The sequence below is a fragment of the Phycodurus eques genome, chromosome 2, assembly GCF_024500275.1.
Source record: "Phycodurus eques isolate BA_2022a chromosome 2, UOR_Pequ_1.1, whole genome shotgun sequence".
NCBI classification, from domain to species: Eukaryota; Metazoa; Chordata; class Actinopteri; order Syngnathiformes; family Syngnathidae; genus Phycodurus; species Phycodurus eques.
This window is the reverse complement of record NC_084526.1, coordinates 37,283,037-37,310,651: the sequence shown is the minus strand read 5'-3', so window position 1 is coordinate 37,310,651 and position 27,615 is coordinate 37,283,037. Positions and strand designations below refer to the sequence as shown.

The following is a 27,615-nucleotide window of genomic DNA, read 5'->3' as shown; positions in this document are numbered from 1 at the left end:
TAGACACGGACAACCACTCGCACTCACATTCACACCGTCACTGAGTGGGAACTGAACCCACGCTGCCTGCACCAAAGTCAGGGGAGTGTACAACTACACCATCAGTGAATATCTTTCTTTCACTGTATGTATTTCTAAAATCTTTATATTATATATTTTTCTTCTTTGTTTTTAAATGTTTTTAAGATGTATTTTTGTCTTTATTTTTAAATGCTTTTAATCATGTAAAGCATAATGAGTAATCTTGTGTAGGACATGCGCTAAATAAATACATTTGCTTTGCTTTGATGGTTGCAAAGAGACCGAACAGGAAGTAGCGCAGTTCCTTTTCCGCTTGTTTGGACGTAAGAAGGCAGCAGCTCCTGAATATACTGTCGATTTGTTACCGTTGCAACGAAAACCCCTGGCTTTTCTTGTAATGAGGAGGAGGAGACGACGAGCAGCAGCATGATAAAGGGAATGGATTCAGTCGATTATGAAGGCATGGGAGGATCTCGTGGAATTCGGGCTACGGCTATTTGGAGACTGCTTTAAGGTTTACTTTTGGCTTCTTCAGGTTTCTCAATGATTTTTTTTCACTGCAGCCTAAAATGCTGCCAAAATATATTGCTCTTTTCCTCTTTGAAATCACTCTGCCACCATCTCTCTTTTTTCTCTCTTTGCCTGCATCTGTTTCTTCTTTTGCTCTGTTGTTCTCACCTGAACTCGTTCAGTAGACAGCTGTATTCATTTTCACACCCTCTTTGCACATTCAGTATATACTGTTATTTGTATGCAGTTTGCTTGTTATTTATTAACTTACAGTAATTATAAAACTCCAGCATATAGAACTCATTGATTAAATGTTTTAGAGTGTATATTGCACATACATAGATATTAAAAAGAATTGTGCGTCTACTTTTGCGAACTATTTAATGAGGGTAAATAAAGCAATCTATATTTGAGAGCAACATGAGATGGAGAGTAAGACCCAGGAAACTGTCAGGCACACATAAAAACTTATTTCTGATGCTACATGGTCTATAAACATTGCTATAGGCACTGTGAGCTAAAATGGCTAATGTGAATAAATACTAATACTGTGAACTAACGCCACTTTTAAATGTTGGGTGAATGACTGATTCTTGGAGACTTTCTTCTCCCAATTTTCGTCTGTCTTCTAAATGTGTGAAAGAGAATAAAATAAACAGTGGTTAAGTCTAACTGTGCCCATTTGGTGTGTAATATCAGACATGCACACATAGACATAAAAGGGAGCTTGAGCCACAGTCTTTTTTCTTCTTGAAGAAAAAGTGCTCTTTTTTGTGGGGCGTTTTTTTTTTTTTTTTAAATGAATCTCTCTCTCTTAAATACTTCTACATTCCTGCTTTGGCACAGCTTCCCTGTCAAATAAATATCCATCCGCTTTCTCTACTGCTTATCCTCACTAGGGTCACGGGTGTGCTGGCACCTATCTCAGCTGACTTTGGTACACCCAGAACTGGTCACCCGCCAATCGGAGGCCTCAAATAAATATAAATTAGAAAATATTCCATTATCTAATAAAATATTCCATTCTAATCTCTGGAGGGAGGTCCGGAGATGACGCTCAGTGGGCTCTGTAAGACGCTCCCCCCGCCCGTCCCCTTTTCCTGCAGCGTGGCTGCGAGCATGCAGAGGCAGAGACATGCAACAGCAGACCCCAGCCAAGACACAGTTTTGCTTTTGTTTCTGGTGTTTTTACTCTTGGAGGTGAGTGGTGATGAAGGAAGTTCCCAAGTTCATAAAGGACAAGACCAAATATAGTTAACGTGTGTCTTCCTACCGTGCACATATGAGCTACTAATTGAAAGGCTTGATCTGGCTAAGGCGAGGAGCATGGGCATACAGGTTTATGTACCGAGACACTACAGGTGAATGCAGTTAGGTGTATCGAATTATGTCATGTCTAAAACACCACATTGATAGGTAAATTGTGAACTAAAAATTTTATCTACTTTTAAATTCATTAAGATGTGCTAATTTGCATTGATTTGGAACTGCTAAGGCACTGCAGGGATAAAGAATGAAGGAAAACAAATCACCACAGAACTTATATATTCCCCTAACGTTTAAATATGTAGAGGAGTTTGTTTAGTGAATTAAGGAGAACTCTACAGATACACTGACAGGGCAGTTAAACAAATGACACCGAAATGTGTATTTTGGGAAGTTTCGAAATGTGTATTTTGGGAAGTTTTCTACTTTTTGAGTGAAAGAGAGCATAGATCCATAAATTTTAATCTCAAAATGTCTACATGAAAACACAATTATTACCCGAAGAGTCAGGTCTTAAACAGCTGTGACATAATTTTGATAATGGGCTACTCATCTTAAAATTATTTATTCTACTAGTTTGTTGTTGTTGAAATTTATCAATACCAATACAGACAGACAAACCCTCCTTCAAATGTCAAAGGTACACTGAACATAATTTGTGTTGCACTCATACAAACCCAATTCCAATTAAGTTGGGACGTTGTGTTAAACATAAATAAAAACAGAATACAATGATTAGCAAATCATGTTCGACCGATATTTAATTGAATACACTACAAAGACAAGATATTTAATGTTAAAACTGATAAACTTTATTATTTTTAGCAAATAATCATTAACTTAGAATTTTATGGCTGCAACACGTTCCAAAAAAGCTGGGACAGGGTCATGTTAACCATTGTGTTACATCACCTTTTCTTTTAACAACATTCAATAAATGTTTGGGAACTGGGGACACTAATTGTTGAAGCTTTGTAGGTAGAATTATTTCTCATTCTTGCCTGATATACAGCTTCAGCTGTTCAACAGTCTAGGCTCTCCCTTGTCGTATTTTACGCTTAATAATGCGCCACACATTTTCAATGGGAGACAGGTCTGGACTGCAGGCAGGCCAGTCTAGTACCCGCACCACACTGTTGTAGCACATGCAGAATGTGGTTTGGCATTGTCTTGCTGAAATAAGCAGGGGCGTCCATGAAAAATACATTGCTTGTATGGCAGCATATGTTTCTCCAAAACCTGTATGTACCTTTCAGCATTAATGGTGCCTTCACAGATGTGTAAGTTACCCATGCCATTGGCACTAACACAGCCCCATACCATCACAGATGCTGGGTTTTGAACTTTGCGTCCATAACAGTCCGGATGGTTCTTTTCCTCTTTGGCCCAGAGGACACGACGTCCACAATTTGAAATGTGGACTCGTCGGACCACAGAACACTTTTCCACTTTGCATCAGTCCATCTGAGATGAGCTCGGTCCCAGAGAAGCCGGCGGCGTTTCTGGGTGTTGTTGATAAATGGCTTTTTCTTTGCATAGTAGAGTTTCAAGTTGCACTTACGGCTGTAGCGCCGAACTGTATTTACTGATATTGGTTTTCTGAAGTGTTCCTGAGCCCATTTCCCATAGCTAATGTATTCCGTGTAGGAACCCTAATAATCATTCTGTTATATTACAAAAATTGACTCTGCATTTGAATATTGTCATTTTTATTATATATATATATATAATTTATAACAAAAGTTGAGGAAACAATGGTGGCAAGCTTTTGCATGCTACATAAAATGAAGCAGAGGGCTGTTCTCCAGTCATTACATGAAGCAATCATGGAATTAATTTTTTTTAATAATTGCACATACTGCAGTGGGTATTTTGGGGAAAGTTAAAGCACCTTCAACATGCCACTGTTGATGAAAAAAAAAAGTTATACAATGAAAAATATCACTTTGTCACGACACCCACACAGTTAAAAAGTCAAAAGTTGTATTATGAAAATATTTGAAGATTTAACCAGATGTGACTTCCCGAGAATAAGTTAGAAAGGCAGTTGTGCTGCAGGAACTGACTGCATCCTAACAGCATGTTTGTGGATGTTTATATGTGAGTGAGGAAAGATAAATCCCCTTTCTGATGATACTATTGTGGTTCAAATTACGATACAGTGCTGACCACGTGGTCTTAATATCTGCCAGTGATATTGGAATGGAAACTCGAACGCAACTGAGTGGGTTCCATAAATTATCAAAATTGAACAGGAGTAGGGAAATTGACCTGAATATCATAAGGATGTTTTCTGTTCTCAAATGTGTCATTCTTCTGATTTGGTGCACACCCAAATTATAATAGTCACTAATATTCAATACTCTCAAACGATTTGCATATCCTGCACTTCCTTGTGTAATTTGTACTCACTCTCGAGGCTTCCAGATAGCAGGTAGAGCCCGGTAATCAGCACGATGGTCATTAGTGACACTACTAAAAGCTTCAGGCGTCCACGGCACAGCAAGGTCATGATGGGATGGCAACTGAGAGCTATGAAGGTCGGAGGTCAAGGGTGATGGGTTAGAAAGAAGAGCGTAGATGGCAACTCAGGTAGGGTGCATCTTTTCATCTGGGAATGAGAACAAGAAACATAATTTTAAACCATATTAAACACAATATAATTTGTGGCATTGCTTATCCACACTGGTATTGGCCAGAATTATTTTCACTTTTTTTTTTAGAAAAAAAATCACTCTAATCTTGGTGGAATTTGGAAGGCCAAGTTTCCAATTCGAGTCTTTTTAAACAAAAACCCTGTGTATCACTGGAATTCCATGGCTTGAGAAATGGGCGGACGTGGTTGCACTTTCCAGTGAATTAAACCTCAATTACTTCCTGACATTTATCTTTTAAGCTGTGTGCTCAGTGAGAGTACAGTATTTTCACAATTTTTTTTTTTTTTTTTACAAGGGAGAGAATATAGAGCTAACATGACCAATCCTTGACATCTCGGGTGACATCACTACAGTAAAGTTCAAGTCGTTGAACAGTCGCCTTTGAACGCCAAGTGCTGGACCACCTCAAGAGCGTCACAGGTCCCCTGCTGGACCCCCTGCAGTTTGCCTACCAAGCAAACAAGTCTGTGGATGACGCAGCAAACATGGGACTGCACTTCATCCTAGAACACCTCGACGGCACAGGGACCTACGCGAGGATCCTGTTCATGGACTTCAGCTCTGCGTTCAATACCCAAACGCCTCTCTTTCAAGCTTCTCGAGCTCATCGTCTCGCCTGGCATCTGCCAGTGGATTTATAGCGTCCTGACGGGCAGGACACAACAGGTGAGGCTGGGGGACACCACCTCATCTACACGCACCACCAGCACCGGGACGCTACAAGGATGTGTCCTCTGTCCGCTGCTCTTCTCTCTCTACATGAACGACTGCACCTCAACGCACCCGGCCGTCAAACTCCTGAAGTTTGCAGACGACACCACAGTCATCAGCCTCATCAAAGACGGTGATGAGTCTGCGTATCGACAGGAAGTGGAGTGGCTGGAGCTTTGGTGTGGCCCACACAGCCTGGAGCTGAACACAGTATTAGACAGAAATGTCTAATGCTCAAAGCTGTGATAGCAAAATCCATCCGTCCATCCATTTTCTACCGCTTATCTGAGGTCGGGTCGCGGGGCGGTAGCTTCAGCGGGGACGCCCAGACTTCCCTCTCCCCACTTCATCCATCTCTTCCGGGGGGATCCCGAGGCATTCCCAGGCAAGCCGAAGGATGTAGTCTCTCCAGCGTGTCCTGGGTCGTCTCCGGGGTCTCTTCCCGGTGGGACATGCCCGGAACACCTCACCAAGGAGGCATCCGGGAGGCATCCGAAACAGATGCTCCAGCCACCTCATCTGGCTCCTCTCGATGTGGAGGAGCAGCGGCTCTACTCTGAGATCCTCCCGGATGACCGAGCTTCTCACCCTATCTCTAAGGGAGAGCCCGGACACCCTGCAGAGGAAACTCATTACCACAACAGATCGATACAAAGTCTGCATCACTGCAGACGCTGCACCGATCTGCCTGTCGATCTCCTGTTCCATTCTTCACTCACTCGTGAACAAGACCCCAATATACTTGAACTCCTCCACTTGGGGCAGGATCTCATCCCCGACCCGGAGAGGGCACGCCAACCTTTCCAGACTGAGGACCATGATCTCAGATTTGGAGGTGCTGATTCTCATCCCAGCCGCTTCACACTCAGCTGCAAACTGCTCCAGTGAGAGTTGGAGGTCACGGCTTGATGAAGCCAACAGAACCACACCATCTGCAAAAAGCAGAGATGCAATACTGAGGCCACCAAACCGGAACCCATCTACGCCTCGGCTGCACCTAGAAATTCTGTCCATAAAAATTATGGACAAAATTATGTCCCCCGCCTCCCCCGGAACATGAGCAAAGTTCTGTCGGAGGTGGGAGTTGAAACTCCTTCTGACAGGGGATTCCGCCAGACGTTCCCAGCAGACCCTCACAATACGTTTGGGCCTGCCACGTCGCCCCGGCATCTTTCCCCACCATCGGAGCCAACTCACCACCAGGTGGTGATCAGTTGACAGCTCCGCCCCTCTCTTCACCCAAGTGTCCAAGACATTCGGCCGTAAGTCCAATGACACGACCACAAAGTCGATTGTCGAACTGCAACCTAGGGTGTCCTGGTGCCAAGTGCACGTGTGGACACCCTTATGCTTGAACATGGTGTTCGTTATGGACAATCCGTGATGAGCACAGAAGTCCAATAACAGAACACAGCTCGGGTTCTGAATGGTGGGGCCGTTCCTCCCAAACACGCCCTTCCAGGTCTCACTGTCATTGCCCACGTGAGCATTGAAGTCCCCCAGCAGAACGATGACCCCAGCGAGAGGCTACCCTCTCGTCCACCGGGGTGAACCCCAACGTACAGGCGCCTAGCCGGGGAGCAATAAGTATACCCACACCTGCTCGGTGCCTCTCACCGTGGGCAACTTCAGAGTGGAAGAGAGTCCAACCCCTCTCGAGAGGACTGGTACCGGAGCCCAAGGTGAGCGTGGAGGCGAGTCAGACTATATCTAGTCGGAATTTCTCGACCTCACACACCAGCTCGGGCTCCTTCCCTGCCAGAGAGGTGACATTCCACGTCCCGAGAGGCAGCTTCTGTAGCCGGGGATCGGATCGCCAAGGTCCCCGCTTTCGGCCACCGCCCAGCTCGCACTGCACCCGACCCATATGGCCCCTCCCACAGGTGGTGAGCCCATGGGAAGGGGGACCCAGGTTACCCTTTCGGGCTGGGCCCAGCCGGGTCCCATGGGTGCAGGCCCGGCCACCAGGCGCTCGACTTCGAACCCCACCTCCAGGCCTGGCTCCAGAGAGGGGCCCCGGTGACCCGTGTCCGGGCAAGGGAAACCTGAGTCCATTTTTTTTCGTCATCATAAGGGGTCTTAGCAAAATCAAAACAAATATAGAACACATAAACACAAAACAACTAAAATAAACATGTATTGTTTTTTCACCAACTTAATCATGATATTAATTATGCAAGAAAATAATTACTTTCCTGCTGAAAAAAGCCCATATTTTAAGAGGACGGAACCCCAACTAAGCTCTTTAACAAAGAATAAATGAAAGCAAAATGGTGACCCTGCATTGTCAATAGGTTAATCAGGAACATACAGCATCGTAATCAAGAGGTAAAAGCATGCCTTTGGTCCAGTGGACTAAGTTCAAACATCCTCTTTTGCACCACGATAATTACAGAATGGATTTACATTCCTGATTAAGGGAATAATGAGCAGCAATACCTTGTGTTTGAAGACAAGAGTTAAGTGCAGAGCAAACGTAATGTACTCTAAGGATGTCATCCATATGATATTTAACCGTATACGAATTATTTTCTCTTCCTATTGATGGGTTCCATTAATCACATACCATAAATTAAAATAGGACCGGAATAAAGTGTTTTCTACTGAACCAGGCGTCTTGTTTTCATTCAGATTATAAGAATTAAACTGACCCATTGGACTGTTTGCATAATCCTTTTTAAATTGAAAATATAAATTATATTTTTGAAGCGGAAAACAAAAGCTTGTATCATGCAATCACTTTGACCTTAATCCAACACCATACAAAACATGCATGTCTACAAATAAGGATTTTGGAGTACTGACATAGTCAATCTTCAAATCTAAAAAGTAGAACGCTCTCTTACATTCGGTGACCTCCATGTTTGAGCAACTTCCAAAAGTATTTCTCTTCCTGCCAATCCCACATCTGTAGCACAAGCTACAAAAGTAAAGAAAATATTTTTAGTCCTCCTTTTTATTTTATCCTTTTATTTATTTTAAGTATAAAATGTGAGAAATTATGTCATTCCATCCGGGGAGAACATACAAACCCTACACAGGCGAGACCAGGGTTTGAACCCCGGTCCTCAGAACTGTGAGGCTGATGTGCTAACCAATCGTCCACCAAGCCACCTGTGGCAACCCATTAAAATTTTTTGCTATTCGTGTCGGGGTTTCGCCACTAACCTGCCAATAGTGGGGGTTCAGAGAGCTTCTATACTGGTTTTTAGTAAGTACTTTAAGGGATCTCCGTTTATTCCTCTCTTTATTTATTTATTATTTCAGAATGGTGGATGTGTATGTGTTTTGTGCTGCAACGGTTTTGCTGTGCAACAGGAGGGGTTTGAAATACTCCTGCTTATTTTTTTATTTTCTAATTATTCTAACGTTTATTGAAAATGCAGCCGAGTATTGGTGGGTGGATCGATCTAAAATATCGATAGTATCGATACCAAGTCAGTATTGAATCGGATCGATACTAGCGTGAAAATATTGATACTTTCGTTTCGCTTTCACCCTTGCACGCACTCTTTGGTTTCATCAAATCTACTTGCCGTTTCTGTCTCTGCCTTTTTGTACAGTCCTCCTGTGGGAGAGGTGGGTGACCTTATTTCATTCAGTTTGCAATCCTGAACCATCCTAACGTTTCTTTGTTTATTTAAGATGGTTTGTTACTGTTCTATTGCTTCTGGAAAAATGTTATGATCATAAAGTATGTTCTATTTACCAATACATTTGTCCGAATTCTTTTCTGGGTGTTAAATATGGAATAATAAAAAATGAAACGTCACAAAAATACTTAAAGGTCATGAACAATTGATATTTACCCATTTGATGATGCATCTATTTTCCATCCATCCATCCATTTTCTGAGCCGCTTATCCTCACAAGGGTCGCGGGAGCATCTATTTTAATTTTTGAAAAGTATCCGTATCGGCGATAGTGCGTCTGTATTTACTTGGTATCGAATAGATAGCAAAATATGCAGTATCGCACACCACTAGTCACGAGGCGCACCCAGGCCAACCAGCTCGCCAAAGGATGTGCGAATGTATGTGGTGCCTTAAAAATCTGCCGGGGAAAGTCATGGCAGGACAGAGAGCAGGCCGGAGTGCCGGAACACCTGGCCGAGTGTCCTCCCCAGCCCGACACTGCCCTTCCCCCACTGACGGGTGTATGATGCATTAAAACTGGAGGACCGGCAGGGGAGAGAAGGGGGTCGACCAGACCGGAGACCAGCACAGATGTGCCAATACGCCCCAGATGTGCCGTCCGCCCCATCATGCCTCTTGCCAGCCCCCCCACGGGACCCTGAATGAGATGTGAATGTGCCCAATGTGCGAAATACGTACAGTGTGAATAATAAAAATGTGCAGCGTGTGTGAAGTAAGAGGCTAGAAGACGACGCGCTTCAAGGTTCACCGTTTTAATGAAAGGTGACTGATTTTTACTTTAAGTTATCCATGTGCTTATTACGTTTGGCAGAGATATTTTCTAGTCTTATACACTCTATGACAAGATTTTGCCATTGGCTTGTTTATCTTTGCAGTTTAAGAATATTGTTTTTTTTTAGCGATTGCTAGAATTACAAGTATTGGTTGAGCATGTTTATTTGGAAGATCAATACCTTTTAAATCAATCAATCGACAAAGATTAGGAGAACTTGGAATCCTACAGTTTTAAATTTCTGTGTAACTAGTGACCAGAACCGCTGTACAGGTGTACAATGCCAAAGAGCATGAAAATAAGTGTCTGGAGCGTTTTAAGGAAAACGAGTTCACATATTTGATTCCCAATAACCCATTTTATGCATACTATATTGTGTCATGTGTGATCTATGGAGTACTGTGAAATTGATTAGCTGTAAATTACCCGTTTTTGTCATTGAGAATGTTTTTCTACAGATATGTGCCCAGTAATAAATGTCAGTCGACACTGAGAGGTCTTTTTCCCATATTGCCATTGGTAAATGTATTAAATTAGTACTCAATTTGTATACTTTTGAAATAATTTTTTTTTGTTTTGTGGGAGTAGTTCTGTTGTTTTCTGAACAAAGGTTCAGAAAATGTCAGAAAGTTCTGGAGTATTCACGTGGGTTGAGAATCTTTTTAGGATTGTTGTTCTTACTTTGTAGTATTGAAGGATGATACCGCCTCTAATTTGAAATTTTTTGAATAAGCTTTCACGTGACATGAATACATTATTTTTGAATAAGTGACGTAGGCGGTCAATTCCACTTTGTTCCCCTGTGCTGGTGTAAAGGGGTATATTGTTAATATCAACATTGGGATTGTGCCAGATTGAGGAGGAATGATATGGTGCTGACTGTGATTGTGTGGTTTCTAGACTTTTCCACCAAGCTGATAAAGTGGCTGCAATAATCGGATTCTGATAACAATCGTGGCGCTTGAGACTTGTGCTGATAAATGGGAGGTCTGAAATTTTGGCGCTATTACAGTCTGTCTGTTGTAGTTCCAACCAAGATTGTTGTTCAGCATTTGGATGTCACCATCTAATGAGGTACTGTATTTGGCTAGCTAAGTAATATGGTTTGAAGTTGGGTCCGTCAAGTCTCCCTTCCGTTTTACCTTTCTGAAGGGTAAATAGGCTAATTCTATTTGACTTATTTTTAGAGTAAAAAAATGTAAATGGAAGAGTCTGCATTTGGAACCAATTTAACGTGGGTTTGAATGGGATCATTGAAAATAAATAGTTACTTTGAGGCAACATTTTCATTTTTACTGTACCTATACGCCCTAAAAGTGACATAGGTAGGCTGTTTTAAATCATCAAAAAAAAATTCCAGTCGAGGTATCTGATTTAGATTATTTAACTCTGTAGGTTTTGCTGATATATTAATGCCTAGATATTTGATATCGCCCTTTTGAAATAGGAAACTTTGGATTGTGGTCCACAGGATTCTGTGAGTTAGTCGTTCGAGGGAGTAGTGTTGATTTTGACCAATTGATAGCATATTCTGATAATTGCGAAAATGTCTTAAAGAATCTGCGTAAAGATTGATTTTGTGTTCTGACACAGGAGTGCAGATACATTTAATACAAACGTTCTGCCGTAAATAGCGCAAATAGCAAGAATCAACAAAGCTGATTCTGATGTATTAATAACCAATGGGTTACATAAAGTAACTTTAACATAACTTTTAGTTGAATAAAATAAATAAAAAATACTGTATATTAGAAGATCATGAAAAATTACTTCAATAAAATCAATCACAAAAAATATATTTAAATTGCAACATAACCACTGCTTAACTTAAACATAAGCATATTCTACATTTGAACAGAGTAAACAAAAAAATAAATTAGAAAACCGTGAAAAAAATAACATCAATAAATAATAAGTAGAAATTATACTTTTAAAGTGCAAAATAAAGTTCAATTCAGGTATTTTTTTACTGTCAGTATATGGTGGGAACAGCATTTGCTTTCTACGCATGTGCGGCAATACACTTCTTGATGCAACTGGGCTTGATCGATGTCTGTGTGTGCGTTGTTGGGATCGCTGTTCCTGCTGTGCAGGTCTTGGCCTCTGAGGGGCAGTGTGGTGCATACGATGAGATAGACACTTGCAGTAACAAAGAAAGTAGAACTCACGATCGAATATTGTAAATGTAACCTGTTTATCACAGTTTGAAGAATATATGCCAGAGAGTATTGTTATATTGCCTGTTTGTATGTGTTTATACAGTGTTTATGTACCAGTATTAATTATTTTGAGATAGATTAGTTCTGCGGGTTCAATGCTAATTTTTGTTAACTCGTCACAGGTGTTTTTCATTCATTGTTTGTTAACTTTGAGCTAGTGATTTTTGTGAAAGAAAGAAACCAAGTCTGTGATCTAGTTGAGAATTCAATAGGTGTACCGTATTTTCACGACCATAAGGCCCACTTAAAAGTCTCACATTTTCTCCAAAATGGGCGGGGCACCTTATAATGCGGCGTGCCTTATGTGTGCACCGAGTTCCAACATCTATCAATGTTGTTGTGTGAGGAGCGCTCCGCTTGACTGTTTTTATTTATTTATTTATCTTTTTTTTTTTTTTTTTAGCATTTCCTGCCGACACGCTGCTTATACAGAGGAAAATCGGACATGGCTGAGGACAGCATGCGGACATAATTGGGGAAGGGTGCGTGAAGGACGACGCTAAAGCCACGCCCCCAGTAGGTATATAGCGCCGGGGTGCGCATTGTGCAAAACAACATCGGTTTGGCTAAAGACCCCCAAAAATGGCAGCTACGAAGAGACACGCTTACGAAGCACAGTTTAAACTGCAAGCTATCAGTTACGCGGAGGAACATGGGAATCGAGCAGCCGAGAGAGAATTCAAGATCAACGAATCCATGGTTCGCAAGTGGAGGAAGCAGGAAAACGAACTTCGCCAAGTCAAGACGACAAAGCTGAGTTTCCGCGGAAAAAAAAGAAAAACAAAATCGCGGAAACAAGGAGAAGTGACCCGAGTTGGAAGACCAACTCGAACAATGGATTAATGTGCAAAGAACAGCCGAGAGAAGCGTCTCAAGTCACCATACGACTGGGTCCATTAACTCTGCCATGTGCAGCAAATGAGGAAGCTTGCCATCATTTAGGGAGGCTTGACGAACCGCTGGACATCCGTGTAAACCGGGCGTTCAAAGTGAAGTGAGCGGCATGGGAGCCATGGATGACAGATGGGGAACACAGCTTTACTAAGACTAGGAGGCAGCGCCGGGCAGGTTACGCCACAATTTGTGAATGGATTGTGGATGCTTGGGCTAACGTGTCTGCTTCCACTGTTTTTCGAGCTATCATAAAAGCCGGCATCATTTCTGAGGAGCCGCACGGCAACGAGACTGACTCCAACCTGCCGTGTTTGATTGAGAACTTTCCCAGCTGTTCATTTCGAATACAGAAGATGAGGACTTTGATGGATTTGTGGATGAGGATTGACCAAAAAAATAACGTGAGTACATGGTTAAATACTCAAATAAAATACAACCGAAATCAGTTTTGCTCCCGCTGGCTTTTTAAAAACATTGTTTTAGCGTGCATGCATGCTACCTTATGTTTTAAGCTAGCGTATGTTTTACCATGCCTGCGCCCAATAATACGGTGCGCCTTATGTATGGTTAAATACAGAAATAGACCCCGTAAATGAGACTGCACCTTTGAATACGGTGCGCCTTATGGTCGTGAAAATACGGTAATTTGTTATGTAAGTTTAGTTTTACAGTCAACTTCAACTGGAGTGTTAATAAATGACTTTAAGCAAGCAACATTCACTCTTACTCCCTGCTAGTATGTTAGCACCTTAGCAACCTGTTGTTGTGATCACAAGAGATCGGCATATCGAATGGACTGCTTGTATAAGAGTGGTAAAATCAGAGGTTGTAGATTCAGTCCGATCCGATCTTATACAATCGAATACTTTTTTTTTTTTTTTTTTTTTATGACATCTGACCGATTTTAGATGTCAAAGATCGGATCAGGACACCCCTACATCTTAGTCTGCAAGATGATATCTCTAAGTTTGGGAATGTTCGATAATTTCATAATTTATCTCTTTCAACTATGATTATCAGTGAAAATGACGAAAATGTTGGAATATTTCCCTACCCAACAGAGGCAGAATTTGAAGACACCAACTTTTTCATCCTGTGAGCAAGCCCTCTGAATTAAAGACAATTCAGTCAAGTTGAACTACAACAACGGCAACCCATTTCTCTGTCCCCTCACAATAAAGGAAAACACCAACACTTCCACCACTCTAGTCTTCAGCGATGATGCTCCCTCTGATAATTGATCACAAAACATCTAACAACAAATGAAAAGTTGATGTTACCTGGAAGGTAAATACTGTATAGTTATAACATGGAAGACTGAATTTTAAATGGGGTATTTTTCATTAAATGGAATGTGAAAAAAAGGGGGGGGGAAATTCATATTCGACTCTCTTTTTGCCAGAGATACGGCCACAAGCCTGCCATGCAAGAAGTGACCTTTGTCCTTACCTGTATATTTCCTCGCCAACACTTTGTATTACTTAACTCCAACATGTGGTTACATGTTCAGTCAGCTGCAGAAACAGAATCATGATCTGCCTCCTGCTATTTAAGTTCATTTCCAGAGTGTCTCAGACTCAAACAATAAAAAATAAACGTCTTTTATTTTGCTCTCTGAAGGCTTTCGTCCCACTTCTACAAACTGTCGCTGCCTCATGCTCTCATTTCCTTTCCTCTCCAGCACTCCTCCCACTCCTCCACCTCAAGCACAAACATGCTAGAAATCGCCTCCACTTCCAAGGGGAGGACTCTGATTTCAGCCCCTATGCCTCCCTCCTGTTCTCATTTAAACTCCTCTGACAAATGGGAGGAGACTGGTGGAAAAAGGAGAAACAACAGGGAGAAAGGAGTAGTGTCACCTTGCATATTGTCAGCAATACAAGAAGTGCGCTTTGTGGGATTTTTTTACAGCTCTGGTATGCGAAGTCTTTGAAAAACAAAACCAAAGGCATTCAGTTGCTGTAACGTGTGCAGGGGTCTAACAAATTTGTCTTTGTAGAATTCTTGCAAAGCCTTGCTCCGTCTCACATAGAGGCTAAAGAACAAAATGGTACCTTTTCACCTGAAGTTAAAATATTCTGGTAAACCTTTAAAAGTAAATGCACTTAATTTATCCATCTACCTTTGCCAAGCGTTTAAGGGCCGTCACACACCAAGCAAATGCAACTCAACTGTTGCACAGTGTGCGCGGTTGTGCAACTAGTTTTCATGACTCGCCGACCATGGGGAACTATTTTTTTGTGATGCAAAATTTGAATTTGAAGTGAGCGGCAAAGTCGCAAATATAACGGCCAATCAAAAAATGCCGTTGTAGCACATGTTCTTTCACAAAAAAACAACAACCACAAAAGAAATTATGGGTACCAAGTGAAATCCAGCAGAATTAAAAGTTCACAACTGAGATAATGACATATATATATATATATATATATATATATATATATCCCCATGAATTTCTTGCTCTTGTTCCAGTCGCCAATTTCTCATCAGTGTGTCCTGATTCCCCTACACCTGACGCGGACCTTGTTGACCCAGGCGACGTTCAAACTCCATGATCTACATGGATGACATCAAGCTGTATGCCAAGAACGAGTGTGAAATTGATTCCCCGATCCAACTCAGAAGGATATACAGCAATGACATTGGAATGTCATTCGGAATAGATAAATGCGGGTGAATAATATCACAGGGGGAGCCAAGCACAGTGTTGGGCGGGGCCTGACCCCTCAACCCTAGAATCACCACTGTTCCTGGCTACTCAAGAGGTGCAGCACTGTTTATGCTGCAATTTGTCCTTGCATTCATGCATGTGTGTGATCTGGGCCTCTGTGTGGTGTGCAACATACAGTAAAATATACAGCAGAGTGTGATCTGAATGACCACTTGGGGGAATTATCTGAGTATCGTAAAAATAGCTACACATACTTCAGTATACATTTGCAGTGGTGGGGTAGTGGTTCATGTTGCTGCCACTCATGCAGACGATTCCCGGCTCATGCCTCAATGCCCAGCCACGGCCAGTCCCAAGCCTGCATAAATTAAAAAATAATCGGTGAGTTTGGTCAGGAAGGGCATCTGGCGTAAAAACAAATAAATTATTATTATTAGCATTCTGGCGACACCTGATGGGAAAAAATGAAAGTCAACAACAACATATGTTCGTTTTCAGAGCAATGTTTAAATTTTTGCTGTGTGAATTGAATGGGGAAAGTAGCACCGTCTGGCGGACATGTATCAGAATAAAAAAAATACAGATAATACAGCAGTCCAAATTGAAATCTCTATTGCCTTAGTTGATGTTGAGATAAATGTCAGATTAAAAATTGCATTTTAGGACATTTTCTTGTGAAGAACAAAGGTGACTGTTTTTGTGTAGGTTTGACATTACAGGCTAATTTAAAGAACAGAGATAAAAATTTCATTTTAAAAAGAGAATACTTAAAAGCTTAAATCCACAACATTTTTTGTTAAACAAAATGAAACAAATCACCCAAGCCAATTCTAGAGGAGATGACAAAATGCTGATTAAGCTAACAGTTCCTCTAACATCTTGCTGTATTCTTCATTTCCCACACTGGCCCAGTTGATGGCACACCGAAAATGACGGCACGGAAATGAGGCATTTTGCCGAGCAATGGGTGGAGCGTAATTGTAAAACGCTCACTAAAAATATTATTTTGCATTTCTGTAGAATAAAATAGTCACAGAATAATTACTGTGTAAATGAAAACAATAACAATTGCCACAAATGAACAACATCTGCCTCTTTTTGAGGCGCCGTTGGCCGTGGGTGGTCACGATCCAGCACTCCTCGTCCTTACTGATCTGATATTGCTTTTGCTGATCTCATTTCTTTTAACGTGTGTGTAACTTAACTTGCCAGTGACCCAGCGATGTGGTTTCCGATAACTTTTATCCACTTGATTATAACGTTGAGTGTCGTAATGCTGCTGCCGCTTCACCGCCTGTCATAACATGCCTGTGTATCGTTTGCATGTTCTCCCTGTGCCTGTGTGGGTTTTCTTCGGGTGCACTGTTTTCCTTTCACATTCCAAAAACATGCATAGAAGGTTAACTGAAGACTCTAAATTACCCGAAGGTGTGAATGTGAATGATTGTTTGTCTACGGTATATGTATATGTGCCCTGCGATTGGCTGATGATAAATTTTGGGAATATCCCGCCTCTCGCCCAGAGTTAGCTGAGATGGGCGACAGCACGCCCGCGATCATGGTGAAGATAAGCGGTACAAAAAAATGGATGGATGGATCATATATTATATAATTAATAAATTCAACCTATTGTATAGTCATTCAAACACATCCCAATTGTCTTGAAAATAAAAACAAAACTGAATGGGAACCTATGATCATATGGGTCAAATAACTATTCTCAAACGCTTTTTCGTGATGCATCATTACAAAAATAGTCTGCATTCAGAGTGCATGCTTTTTGCACTTAAAGTTGCTAGTCCTTGTTATGTTTCTGCTAATGTGGTGAGTCACATTCTACTATTTTTGTCACATCAACATTGCCAAAATTAAGGTTCCCGCCTGCTGTGAAGCTGTTGACTCTACTGGCCTGAGGTCTGTTAATTTGATTCATCAAGCTTCTTCCTCTGATTTGGCTGGCAGGTGAGGAGGTTCAAAACTCATCAAATCCCCTCTTGTCTCAAAGTTCAATGAACTGGAGAACTGCAAAAATATTCTTTAATTGCGTTTTTTTTACATGTTTTGAAGCTTTAAAGACCAGGAATATGTAGTGGAGTGCACTTTTCTTTTTTAAATCCAAAACCTACTGTTGAAATAAACTAACAGTCTGCCATATGCGCTCTCTCTGCGCAGAACTCTATGTGACAATAGATAAGAACTCCTGCCATCATGCCCGCTGCGTCAATGTATGGCCTGGAAATTATGCCATATTCAACATTGCCGCTATGTAGGCACGAGCACGTCTGTTGGCTGGATCTAGTCATGTTGTATATATGTGAGGAAATACGTGTGTCCCGGTCTCTGTCTGTACTGCGTGCAAAGGGGGGACAGCTGTGGATCGCCCGCCCCACGTCGACAAATCGGTTGAGTGGCATACACTTCTCCTATGCGGCATCAGCGAAGCTTTTCACACCACTGCGCCAGTCAACAACAACGGCCAATTCTGGAACTAACAGACTTTGACAACACTGGTTTAAGTGATATCTAGAAAAAAAATTTCGACACGTTCTGTCCAGGTCCGTTACTTACGATGTAAATCGGGGTCCGTTAAATCGAGGTTTCACTGTACAAAAAAAGTGGTGCTCAGCGAATTTGCTCACTCAATATATTTTGGAAAAATGTCAGTCAGTCACAGAAACTGGATTCTGTTTTTATGGTGTGAGGACTAAAGGTGGAGCCATACATCACTTTTACATATACTTTAACAAACATGTCCTCATGGATTAATGGGCTCAGTTTCTTAAGAGATTCACATGCTTCAAGTGCATCTTTATGAAACTAAAAATCTCAGGTTGAGATCTCCTAGCCAAGCCGGGGCCCCTCCACAAGTGACTGTATTAAAATTATGTCCAAAGGTACAAATACTAAAATATATGTACAAATAAAGAACAGAAACTAGGGCTGCACGATATGTTTTTTTTTTTTAGTATCGTTATTGCGATGTTCGACAGGGCTGCGACGTTGGTGTAGTGCAATATACAGTGAATTGACTTTTAAAAGTGACCAGTAGAGGGACATTTTTGGACATGTTAATAAGTTTAAAGGAGTGTACACCTGCCGCATTTCCTATTTTGCTTTTCAGAATGAAACTTGGCAGGCACGAGGTGCATTCAGGGACAGTGTGGAAATGCGAGTGAATGTGTTCTTTTGTAATACAGTACATCATTTTAAAAATGGATCACTAGGAAAATTATTGTTTGTATCAGAATGCTTTAGTTAAATCACTGTAAAATCACACTGTGATAATATGGAATATCGGATGAGAAATTATTTTGTTAATGTAGTCAGCCAGAGCTGTGAGGAATGCAAAGTTATCAATGTCCTTTCACCATTGATCCTGTCATAGAGTGTTGCGTTTTTTTTTTGTTTTTTTTTTTTGCACATGAAATACGAAGGTCCTGTTTTTCTTTTAATTCCTCATTTTAAAAAACAGCATTCAAGCAATGAGTTTTTCCTCATGTTTTTGAGATTGAAGGGTGAAAGCTGTAGCGGGCTAATAGCATGGACTGAATGGGTGGCAACAATGGGGTTACTGTACTCCAATAGTAACCCCCCCACTACCCCACAAAGCCCTGAGAGAAATGGTCAAATGCCATTCCAAGTCCACAATACACGTGGATGGACTATGTAAACTCCAGGATTTAATTCAAAGATTTTGATTCCTCTCCTTATGGGAATGTTATAGGACTTCATTCCACCTCAGGCTTTTGTATGAAACATGAGAAGACAATCATTAACTCCACAGCAGAGTTACTCATAGAGGCAAATCAATAGCCTATTGTACACAGTGCATAAGATTGCCATAAATGTGAGCCTAAAACCCTCATGCTCCCTTGCTAGTTTTCACAGAATTGATCGGCAACGACAAACACTGCCCCATCAAATGAGTTCAAATAGCAATTATTACCGGAAGTCTGTAAACGTCAAGTGGCTATGAGCTAGTCATGTTGCTATTTGGCGTTTTCCATTGACTCATAAACTTGATGGGTCTCTGTTAGTACAATAACTCTTAGACTGACTAATTGGTTTAACATTCTGTCACATCTTCTAATCTTGTAGAAGGGTTCGGCTAAAACAGCAGTAGTTAGGCTTCGGTTGGAATTATTCAATTCTATCCCCACCCTAGACATTCCAAACTGTACCAGAGTGAAACAAAACAATCTGAACTGCTGAAAGAAAACATCATTCAGTGCCATGAGAATAAAATCGATGCGATTAATCTGTCAGTGTAAAAGGCCTAAAGTCGGAATAGCCCTAGTTTCCAGAAAGCAATAGTGTTTGTTTCAGATTATAATTGTTTATATTTGCATTATTAAAAATGTTTATGTTGCAAATTTTGCCACCCTATGACCAGGGACCAAAGGGCGTGGCAACACACATTGATTGGTGGACACAGAATCAATAGTGCGACACTTCCTAGAAACGGGAAGATCAAATGGGAAACAAAGTTTGCCTTTGACAAACAAGGTTGAAGGTCCACCAATGTTTTGTGTTCAACAACACCCAAACAAAAGGCCACTAATATTAGAATGACATATTACAGCATTATAATTATGATGCGGAATGTGATAAGAAGGATTCCATAATGGCAATATTGTTGAATATCTGTATGAATGGGGGGGGGGGGGGGGGGGGCAAAAGAGAGAGTAAGCGAGTCAGAGGATTTGGAGGTTAAGAGATTAGCCATAATAATGAGCAGATTTCCCCACGGGATCCTTGTCTCCATTTCTACCAATCACTACTGATGGAGATTAATCTCTAAGACAGCAGCAGAAGGAGGTTGGAGGAGGAATGTTATCAGGCAGAGATAGTGAATCCCGTTTGAATTATATGTGAGGAATATCATGCGTTAATAATTCTACAAACAATCATAAAATTCTTCTTAATTAGAATCACATGATAACTTCCTCACTCTTTGTTCACCAATACCCCAAACCCCTTCAATCTTCTCCCTTCATTTCTCCAGTCAACAAAACAAAGATAGCAGATGGTATCATGAGAGAACCACATCCTTTACTCACCAAGGAGAAGAACACAAGGCTCAAGAAAGTGATAAACTATTGGTGTTTTCATAAGCAGAATTAGTGTTTTGCGAAGATTTGATTAATTCATTCATTTGACCAAAACATTTATGGCTGTTTACATGCTCATAATAACATCTCGTGCAGATAACTCAAATATATTAGTCGATCCAGTTCCACAAACGTGGGAAAGAATGGAATCAATGTAAAGTGAAATCCCAATATCCACAAATCCAAGTGTCATTGAGCCCCCCATCATGATAATAATAATAACAACAACCACAATAGATGGGACTTATACTGTATAGGGATTTTCACAATACTCAATCGCTTTGGAGAAACTAAATAAATACCCAAAAATATATATAATAAAATAAAAACAAATGAGTGACTAGGGATGGGGAAGGACACATTGGGGGGGGTAAGAGGTATAAGGGAGTGAAAGCGGTGTTGAGTAACTGAGTTTTGAGTAGTTTTTTTTAAGGTGTTGAGTGAGGAGGTGTCTCGGATGTTTTCTGCATTCCAGAGAGTTGGGGCTGCAATGGAGAAGGCACTGTCTCCCCAAGTTTTGTACTTGGTCCAGGTGGAGGGAGACAGGAATTTGGCATCAGCAAAGCGGTGGGTGCTGGTGGAGATGTGGCAGTGGAGGAGGTCAGGTTATATTTGCCTATATTAATAAATACAAATACACCAATATTTATTATCCCAAAAGAATTCAATATCACCTTCAAGTAATTTTAAAACATTACCCATAAAAATAAATTACAGCTAGTTTGATTTAGAAAGAAATACACCAAAAGTGCGAGGACATTGGCATTTGTGTCGCCACTTCACAACCTGTAAACATATCAATTACTACTTTCCGATTAGCCAATTTATTACCTTTTTAACTCAGTGATACATAGACACTAAACATTGTAATACATGGATTTCAAATGGCTCTTTACCTTCAGATCTGTTAGCACTAACTGTACCTTTGTAGATTAGCCAATTTTGCGGCGTTACAGAAAGAGCAAGTAGGTTAGTTTTTCAGCGAAACATTGAACAGGATCTTGACGCTGTGTATGAGTATACACAAAGAATGTGAGTCATTTGTACAATATTCGTAATGATCTGATTGTCATCCATCCATCCATCCATTTTCTGAGCCGCTTCTCCTCACTCGGGTCGCGGGCATGCTGGAGCCTATCCCAGCTATCATCGGGCAGGAGGCGGGGTACACCCTGAACTGGTTGCCAGCCAATCGCAGGGCACATACACACAAACAACCATTCGCACTCACATTCACACCTACGGGCAATTTAGAGTCTTCAATTAATGCATGTTTTTGGGATGTGGGAGGAAACCGGAGTGCCCAGAGAAAATCCACGCAGGCACGGGGAGAACGTGCAAACTCCACACAGGCGGGGCCAGGGATTGAACCCGGGTCCTCAGAACTGTGAGGCTGACGCTTTAACTAGTCGGCCACCGTGCCGCCCTGATTGTCAATTTGATGAAACTGAGATTGACAGTATTTTTTTCTATTACAGAACAGTTGAAAATATGATATAATTGACCTCCTTGTGAATATTAGTCCAGCGTGATAGTTTATTATGTTCTGATGAACTGTTTTAGATTTCTTATTCATATTGTGAAACGGCACAAAGCATAAACCTTTTCTCTAGTTGTCTGGTGCTTGTTCCAGTAATCAGTGTCAAATTGTTTTTGATTAACCATCTGAGGGGGAAAAGCTATACAGTGAACCCCTACTGATTGAGATGAGAATACAAACTAATCAAACGTGAAGCTGAGGCGAAGTAGATGACCCTTTAAGCAAATCACATGACCTCAAATATTCCTGATGTGTCCAGTCAGAGATGGAGTGCAGTGGAAGGTCAGAGGTCATAGGATTTGGAGTGGGGGAAAAAGCAAGCAATTGTGGGTGAGTGCCCGTAGGCCTTGTCAGGTCATTTCTCTACAGAGCGGGGGAGGACACTGTGTTAAGTGTGCATCTACAGCTATATGCAAAGCACATCAATCAAATAGATTACACAGGTCACACACCCAGACAGAGACACACAGAAAGACAGACACGTTAGGTGACAAAGTCAAAATAATTGTGTTCACAGGTTAGTGTAGCCACATCTCTATATATGAACTATACATACAGATTGGTCTGAACACTGTTTTGAGTTTACATTGTTGTCCCATCGTATATGCGAGGGGATTGTCGGTATGTAAAGAATGAGCACACATCTATTGGCGATACTGTGGACTGGTGCCTTGTACACTATTACAGGGCATGATCCTAACATTGTCCTTCCCCTAGTTAGATGTATAGGTTGATATCTTCGTGCTGGTGTGCACATAATCCCTACTCTCCCTTGGATCCAGTTGCTTGATAGATGGCCACTTGCTTGCATTGAATTTTCTGTACAAATGGACATCATTGCTCACAGGGGCATGACTGGACATTACATATACTACTTATACGAGTGAGTTGCCGCTCTATATATCCTACTAGCTGAATATTTTGAATACCGTTATGTGTATAGTCAGTGTAAAAAATGGCTTGTAACATTTGTTACCTGAGGCCTGGTGTTTTGCATTTGATTGTTCTGGTTTGGTTCGAGAAGACGTTTCAAATTGGAAAATATCTAGTATCTCTGTCGACAACGGGCTGCCTTTAAAATACCCAATCTCGTGACATTTCTTTAAAAGGCAAGAAAAAAATGAAAATACTGACTGAAAAGGTTGAAGGGTAATCTTCTATATTTGCATTTATTTTGGGTAAAATATTAAAAAGTTAATAGGAAACCATATATTTAATGGCTTATTATTAATAACTACAATAAGTTGGTCAATTCTAGTTTACCATCTTAAACATTTCCACTCATATACTTCGCTGCAAATTTCCAAGGAAAAAGATAATGGAGCATAGAGTAAACATTGGCACAGGAGGAATCGAAAAAGAAATTATTTCTCAACAAATTCACAGATGTAAATCCCAGTAGTGCAATAAGTGACAGGAAGCAACAAAAAAGCTCTTCAGTCACAGTTCAAACTCTGCCGGGAAACTGAACAAATCAAACAGCATAGAGAGAAATGTGAGGACAAATGGTGTAGAACAGATATCACAGATAGCTGATCTGTTACAGCAGACTTGGGCAAGGTACAACCTGTGGGGCATATCCGGCCCGCCCACGGTCTCTGACCGGCCCATGCAGTGTTCATGAAGACAAAATAAAATGTGCACTATGCGGTGCCTTTATTTTGAAAGTGCTGTTTTTTATTTTGTTGTGCATGCGTGTGGACGGTACACGCAAACAAAAGCTACGACTTGTGTCTGGAATGTTGCCAACTTAGCAACATGTTCGCTCTCCAGTATTTAGTGACTTGTTCGCCCCTCTGGCAACTATTTTTCAAAAACGAGACTAGCGACAATGCCAAACATGGTCTCGTGTTAGCAACATTCTTCTTTTCTGCACAGTGGAAGAAAGAGGGCCAGGGCATCTTGCCCTGATAATTTGCATATCAATAGTGTCATAGACCGTACATATTGGGTGTTTTAGCATCATTGTATTATTATATATCTCTGCCAATAATATAGTTACCACTTTATCCAACAATTTATCTGTCCTTCCGTCTGTTTATATTTTGATTAGAAACTCCCACTTACAAACGGCCAATATGAGTTTGTGAGAAAATGTCAGCAGACTTTAAAAAGGTTTTTTAAAAATAGTAAACAACATCGATTTTTGTAAATAGTTACACAATGTTAATATGTATATATGGGTCATTTTTATATAATTTGATCATTAACAATAAAGACACGTTTAAAAAAAAAAAAAAAAAAAAATGTTTCATGTCGCCTTGGTTTTATATGAGTAAACGTCTCCCATGCTGAAACAGCACGCTTATAGACCTATTTTCAAAATGTTATTAATGATTTAAAATGTTAGGCATTCATATGAAACACATGCGCTCCCTAGTATTGTCTTTGTTTTTGTGTTTTTCGTCCATCTTTGGAGACCTTACACGACTCACTTACACAAGGGGAGACCTGCTAACCATCAAGGAGGCTATTCCGGACTTTCTGTCACCAACTTTCGAAAATCCGCTCAGTTTTTTCCCCGAGTTACTCACCGGAGCGGCGTCCGGGGTTTTCGGCGCATGGAGGCGGAAGCGGCGCCACAGAGGAAAACGAGCCGGCATTCAGGTGAAACTCCGCAAGAGAGGACACAGATTGGCGTTCCCGTCGATCCACCTCGCGAATGTACGCTCCCTACCCAACAAAATGGACGAGCTTCATCTTCTGTTAAAGACCAGTAAAGACTTCGGACGTTCCGCGGCCATGTGCTTCACGGAGACCTGGCTTTGCGACGCTGTACCCGATGGCGCCGTCATGCTTCCCGGCTTCAACATTCATCGAGCGGACCGCGACATGGAATCATCGGGGAAAACGAAGGGCGGCGGGATATGCCTCCATATCAACGAAAAATGGTGTACGGACGTCACGGTGCTCAGCACAGACTGAAGCCCGCATTTCGAGTCGCTGTTTTTGAACTGTAAACCATTCTATTCGCCACGTGAGTTTGCATCGTTTATACTGGCTGGAGTCTATATTACACCTCAAGCTAACACGAACGCCGCATTGCTAACGCTCGCCGAACAAGTCAACGAAATTGAAAATAAAACACCCGGACTCACCCCTCATTATTCTCGGGGACTTTAACAAAGCTAAACCCAACCACGAACTCCCTAAATACAAGCAGCACATCGACTGTCCTACCAGGGAAAATAATACTGCTACACTACGGTAAAAAACGCATACCGTGCTATACCTTGTGCAGCCCTGGGCTCGTCTGATCACTGCTTAATTCACTTAATACCTACGTACAAGCAAGAACTTAAATGTGCGAAGCCTACAGTGAAAACAGTCAAAAAGTGGACCAATGAAGCCAAGATGGAACTTCAAAGCTGTTTAGACTGCACAGACTGGAGTGTCTTTGAAAATTCAGCTGGCAGCCTGGATGAATATACGGACAGTGTCACATCCTATATCAGTTTCTGTGAAGAGGTTTGTGTACCAAAAAAATCATTTCGGACATTCAACAACAACAAGCCGTGGTTCACTGCTAAACTTAAGCAGCTTCGCCAAGCTAAGGAAGATGCATATCAGAGCGGGAACAGGGCCCTGTATAATCGAGCTAGAAACCAGCTTACTAAAGAAATTAAAATTGCAAAGAGGAAATCTTTATTTGCCAAGTATGTCCTTGTGTGTCCAAAACACACAAGGAATTTGTCTCCGGTAGTTGGAGCCGCTCTAGTACAACAGACAGTCAATTTACAGAACACTTTGGGGACATAAAGACATCGACAAAAAACAATTGTGCAACAAGATGCAGAGTCCTCTAGCACTTAGAGCAGTTCGAATGACTAATATTGCAATAGTCCAGTGCAATGACCATTGTGGAAAGGGCGCTGAGACTTCAAGGAGTGTATGCGGTTTAAAGTGACGAGTAGTGCGATCATCTGGGACAATGTTGGTTGTGCAAATGTTACAGATACTCCTCAATCAGTGTGCAAATGGGGCAGATGCTACTCTGGCATGAGTGGCCAGTATATGCAAATAGTGCAGCATGGCGAGACAACTACAGTGAGTGCATGAGTAATACATAATTGGCGCCACAGAAATGTGACAACAAACTCAAGTCAAACATTTCCAGCTTGTTGTAATGGAATTATAGGTTAGGTGTTTAAGAAGTTGATCGCAAGAGGGAAGAAGCTGTTGGAATGTCTACTAGTTCTAGTTTGCGTTGATCGGTAGCGCCTACCTGAGGGAAGGAGCTGGAAGAGCTGGTGACCGGGGTGCAGACGGTCCGAGAGGATTTTGCCCGCCCTTGTCTTAGTTCTGGCAGCGTGCAAGTCCTCAAGGGTGGGTAGGGGGGTACAGACAATCCTTTCAGCAGTTTTGATTGTCCGTTGCAGTCGGAGTTTGTCCTTTTTTGTAGCAGCACCAAACCAAACTGTGATGGAAGAACACAAGACTGATTCGATGACCGCTGTGTAGAACTGTCTCAGCAGCTCCGGTGGCAGGCCGTGCTTTCTCAGAAGCCGCAGGAAGTACATCCTCTGCTGGGCCTTTTTGAGGACGGAGTTGATGTTGGTCGCCCACTTCAGGTCCTGAGAGATTGTAATTCCCAGGAACTTGAAGGTCTCGACGGTTGACACAAGGCAGCTGGACAACGTGAGGGGCAGCTGTGGCGAAGGATGCCTCCTGAAGTCCACGATCATCTCTACAGTCTTGAGCGTGTTCAGCTCCAGGTTGTGTCGGCCGCACCACAGCTCCAGCCGCTCCGCTTCCTGTCGATATGCAGACTCGTCACCGTCCTTGATGAGGCCAATGACAGTGGTGTCATCTGCACACTTCAGGAGCTTGACAGTCGGGTTCGCTGAGGTGCAGTCGTTCGTGTAGAGAGAGAAGAGCAGCGGAGAGAGGACACAACCTTGGGGCGCCCCAGTGCTGATGCTGCGTGAGGATGAGGTGGCCTCCCCCAGCCTGACCTGCTGTGTCCTGCCCGTCAGAAAGCTGTAAATCCACTGGCAGATGGCAGGTGAGACGCTGAGCTGGAGAAGCTTGGTTGAAAGGAGTTCAGGAATGATGGTGTTGAACGCTGAGCTGAAGTCCACGAACAGGATCCTCGCGTAGGTCCCTGCACTGTCGAGGTGTTCTAGGATGAACTGCAGTCCCATGTTGACTGCATCATCCGCAGACCTGTTCGCTTGGTAGGCAAACTGCAGGGGGTCCAGCAGGGGACCTGTGACACTCTTGAGGTGGTCCAGCACGAGACGTTCAAAGGACTTCATGACCACAGATGTCAAAGCGACAGGCCTGTAGTCATTCAGACCAGAGATTGCAGGTTTCTTGGGGACTGGAATGATGGTGGAGCGTTTGAAACAGGATGGAACTTCGCACATTTCCAAAGATCTGTTGAAGATCTGAGTGAAGACTGGAGCGAGCTGGTCCGCCCAGACTTTGAGGCAGGATGGAGACACATGGTCCGGTCCTGCCGCTTTGTTAATCTTCTGTTGTTTGAAGATGCGTCTCACATCCTGTTCATGGATGGTTAACGCAGAAGTCAGAGGTGTGGTTGTGGTCGCGGGTGCGGCCGGGTGGGTGTGTGGAGCGAAACTGT

At 42.0% G+C, this 27,615-nt stretch overlaps 1 protein-coding gene across 6 annotated transcripts in view; it reads right to left on the bottom strand.

The window, feature by feature from the left end:
• LOC133399208 (xylosyl- and glucuronyltransferase LARGE2s) overlaps positions 1 to 27,615 on the bottom strand; it is a 100,777-nt gene that overhangs the window by 43,716 nt on the left and 29,446 nt on the right. For 2 of the 6 annotated variants that reach the window (XM_061670556.1, XM_061670561.1), the window contains exons 2-3: positions 15,632 to 15,735; positions 4,210 to 4,408 (exon numbers count right to left, since the gene is read on the bottom strand). In XM_061670556.1, coding sequence (XP_061526540.1) covers positions 4,210 to 4,309 — 100 coding nt within the window. In that variant the 5' untranslated portion in view covers positions 4,310 to 4,408; positions 15,632 to 15,735. Of the gene's footprint in view, positions 1 to 4,209; positions 4,409 to 8,974; positions 9,030 to 14,155; positions 14,370 to 15,631; positions 15,736 to 27,615 lie in introns of those variants that run through there. The other 4 variants (XM_061670557.1, XM_061670560.1, XM_061670558.1 and 1 more) reach the window with 4 other exon arrangements.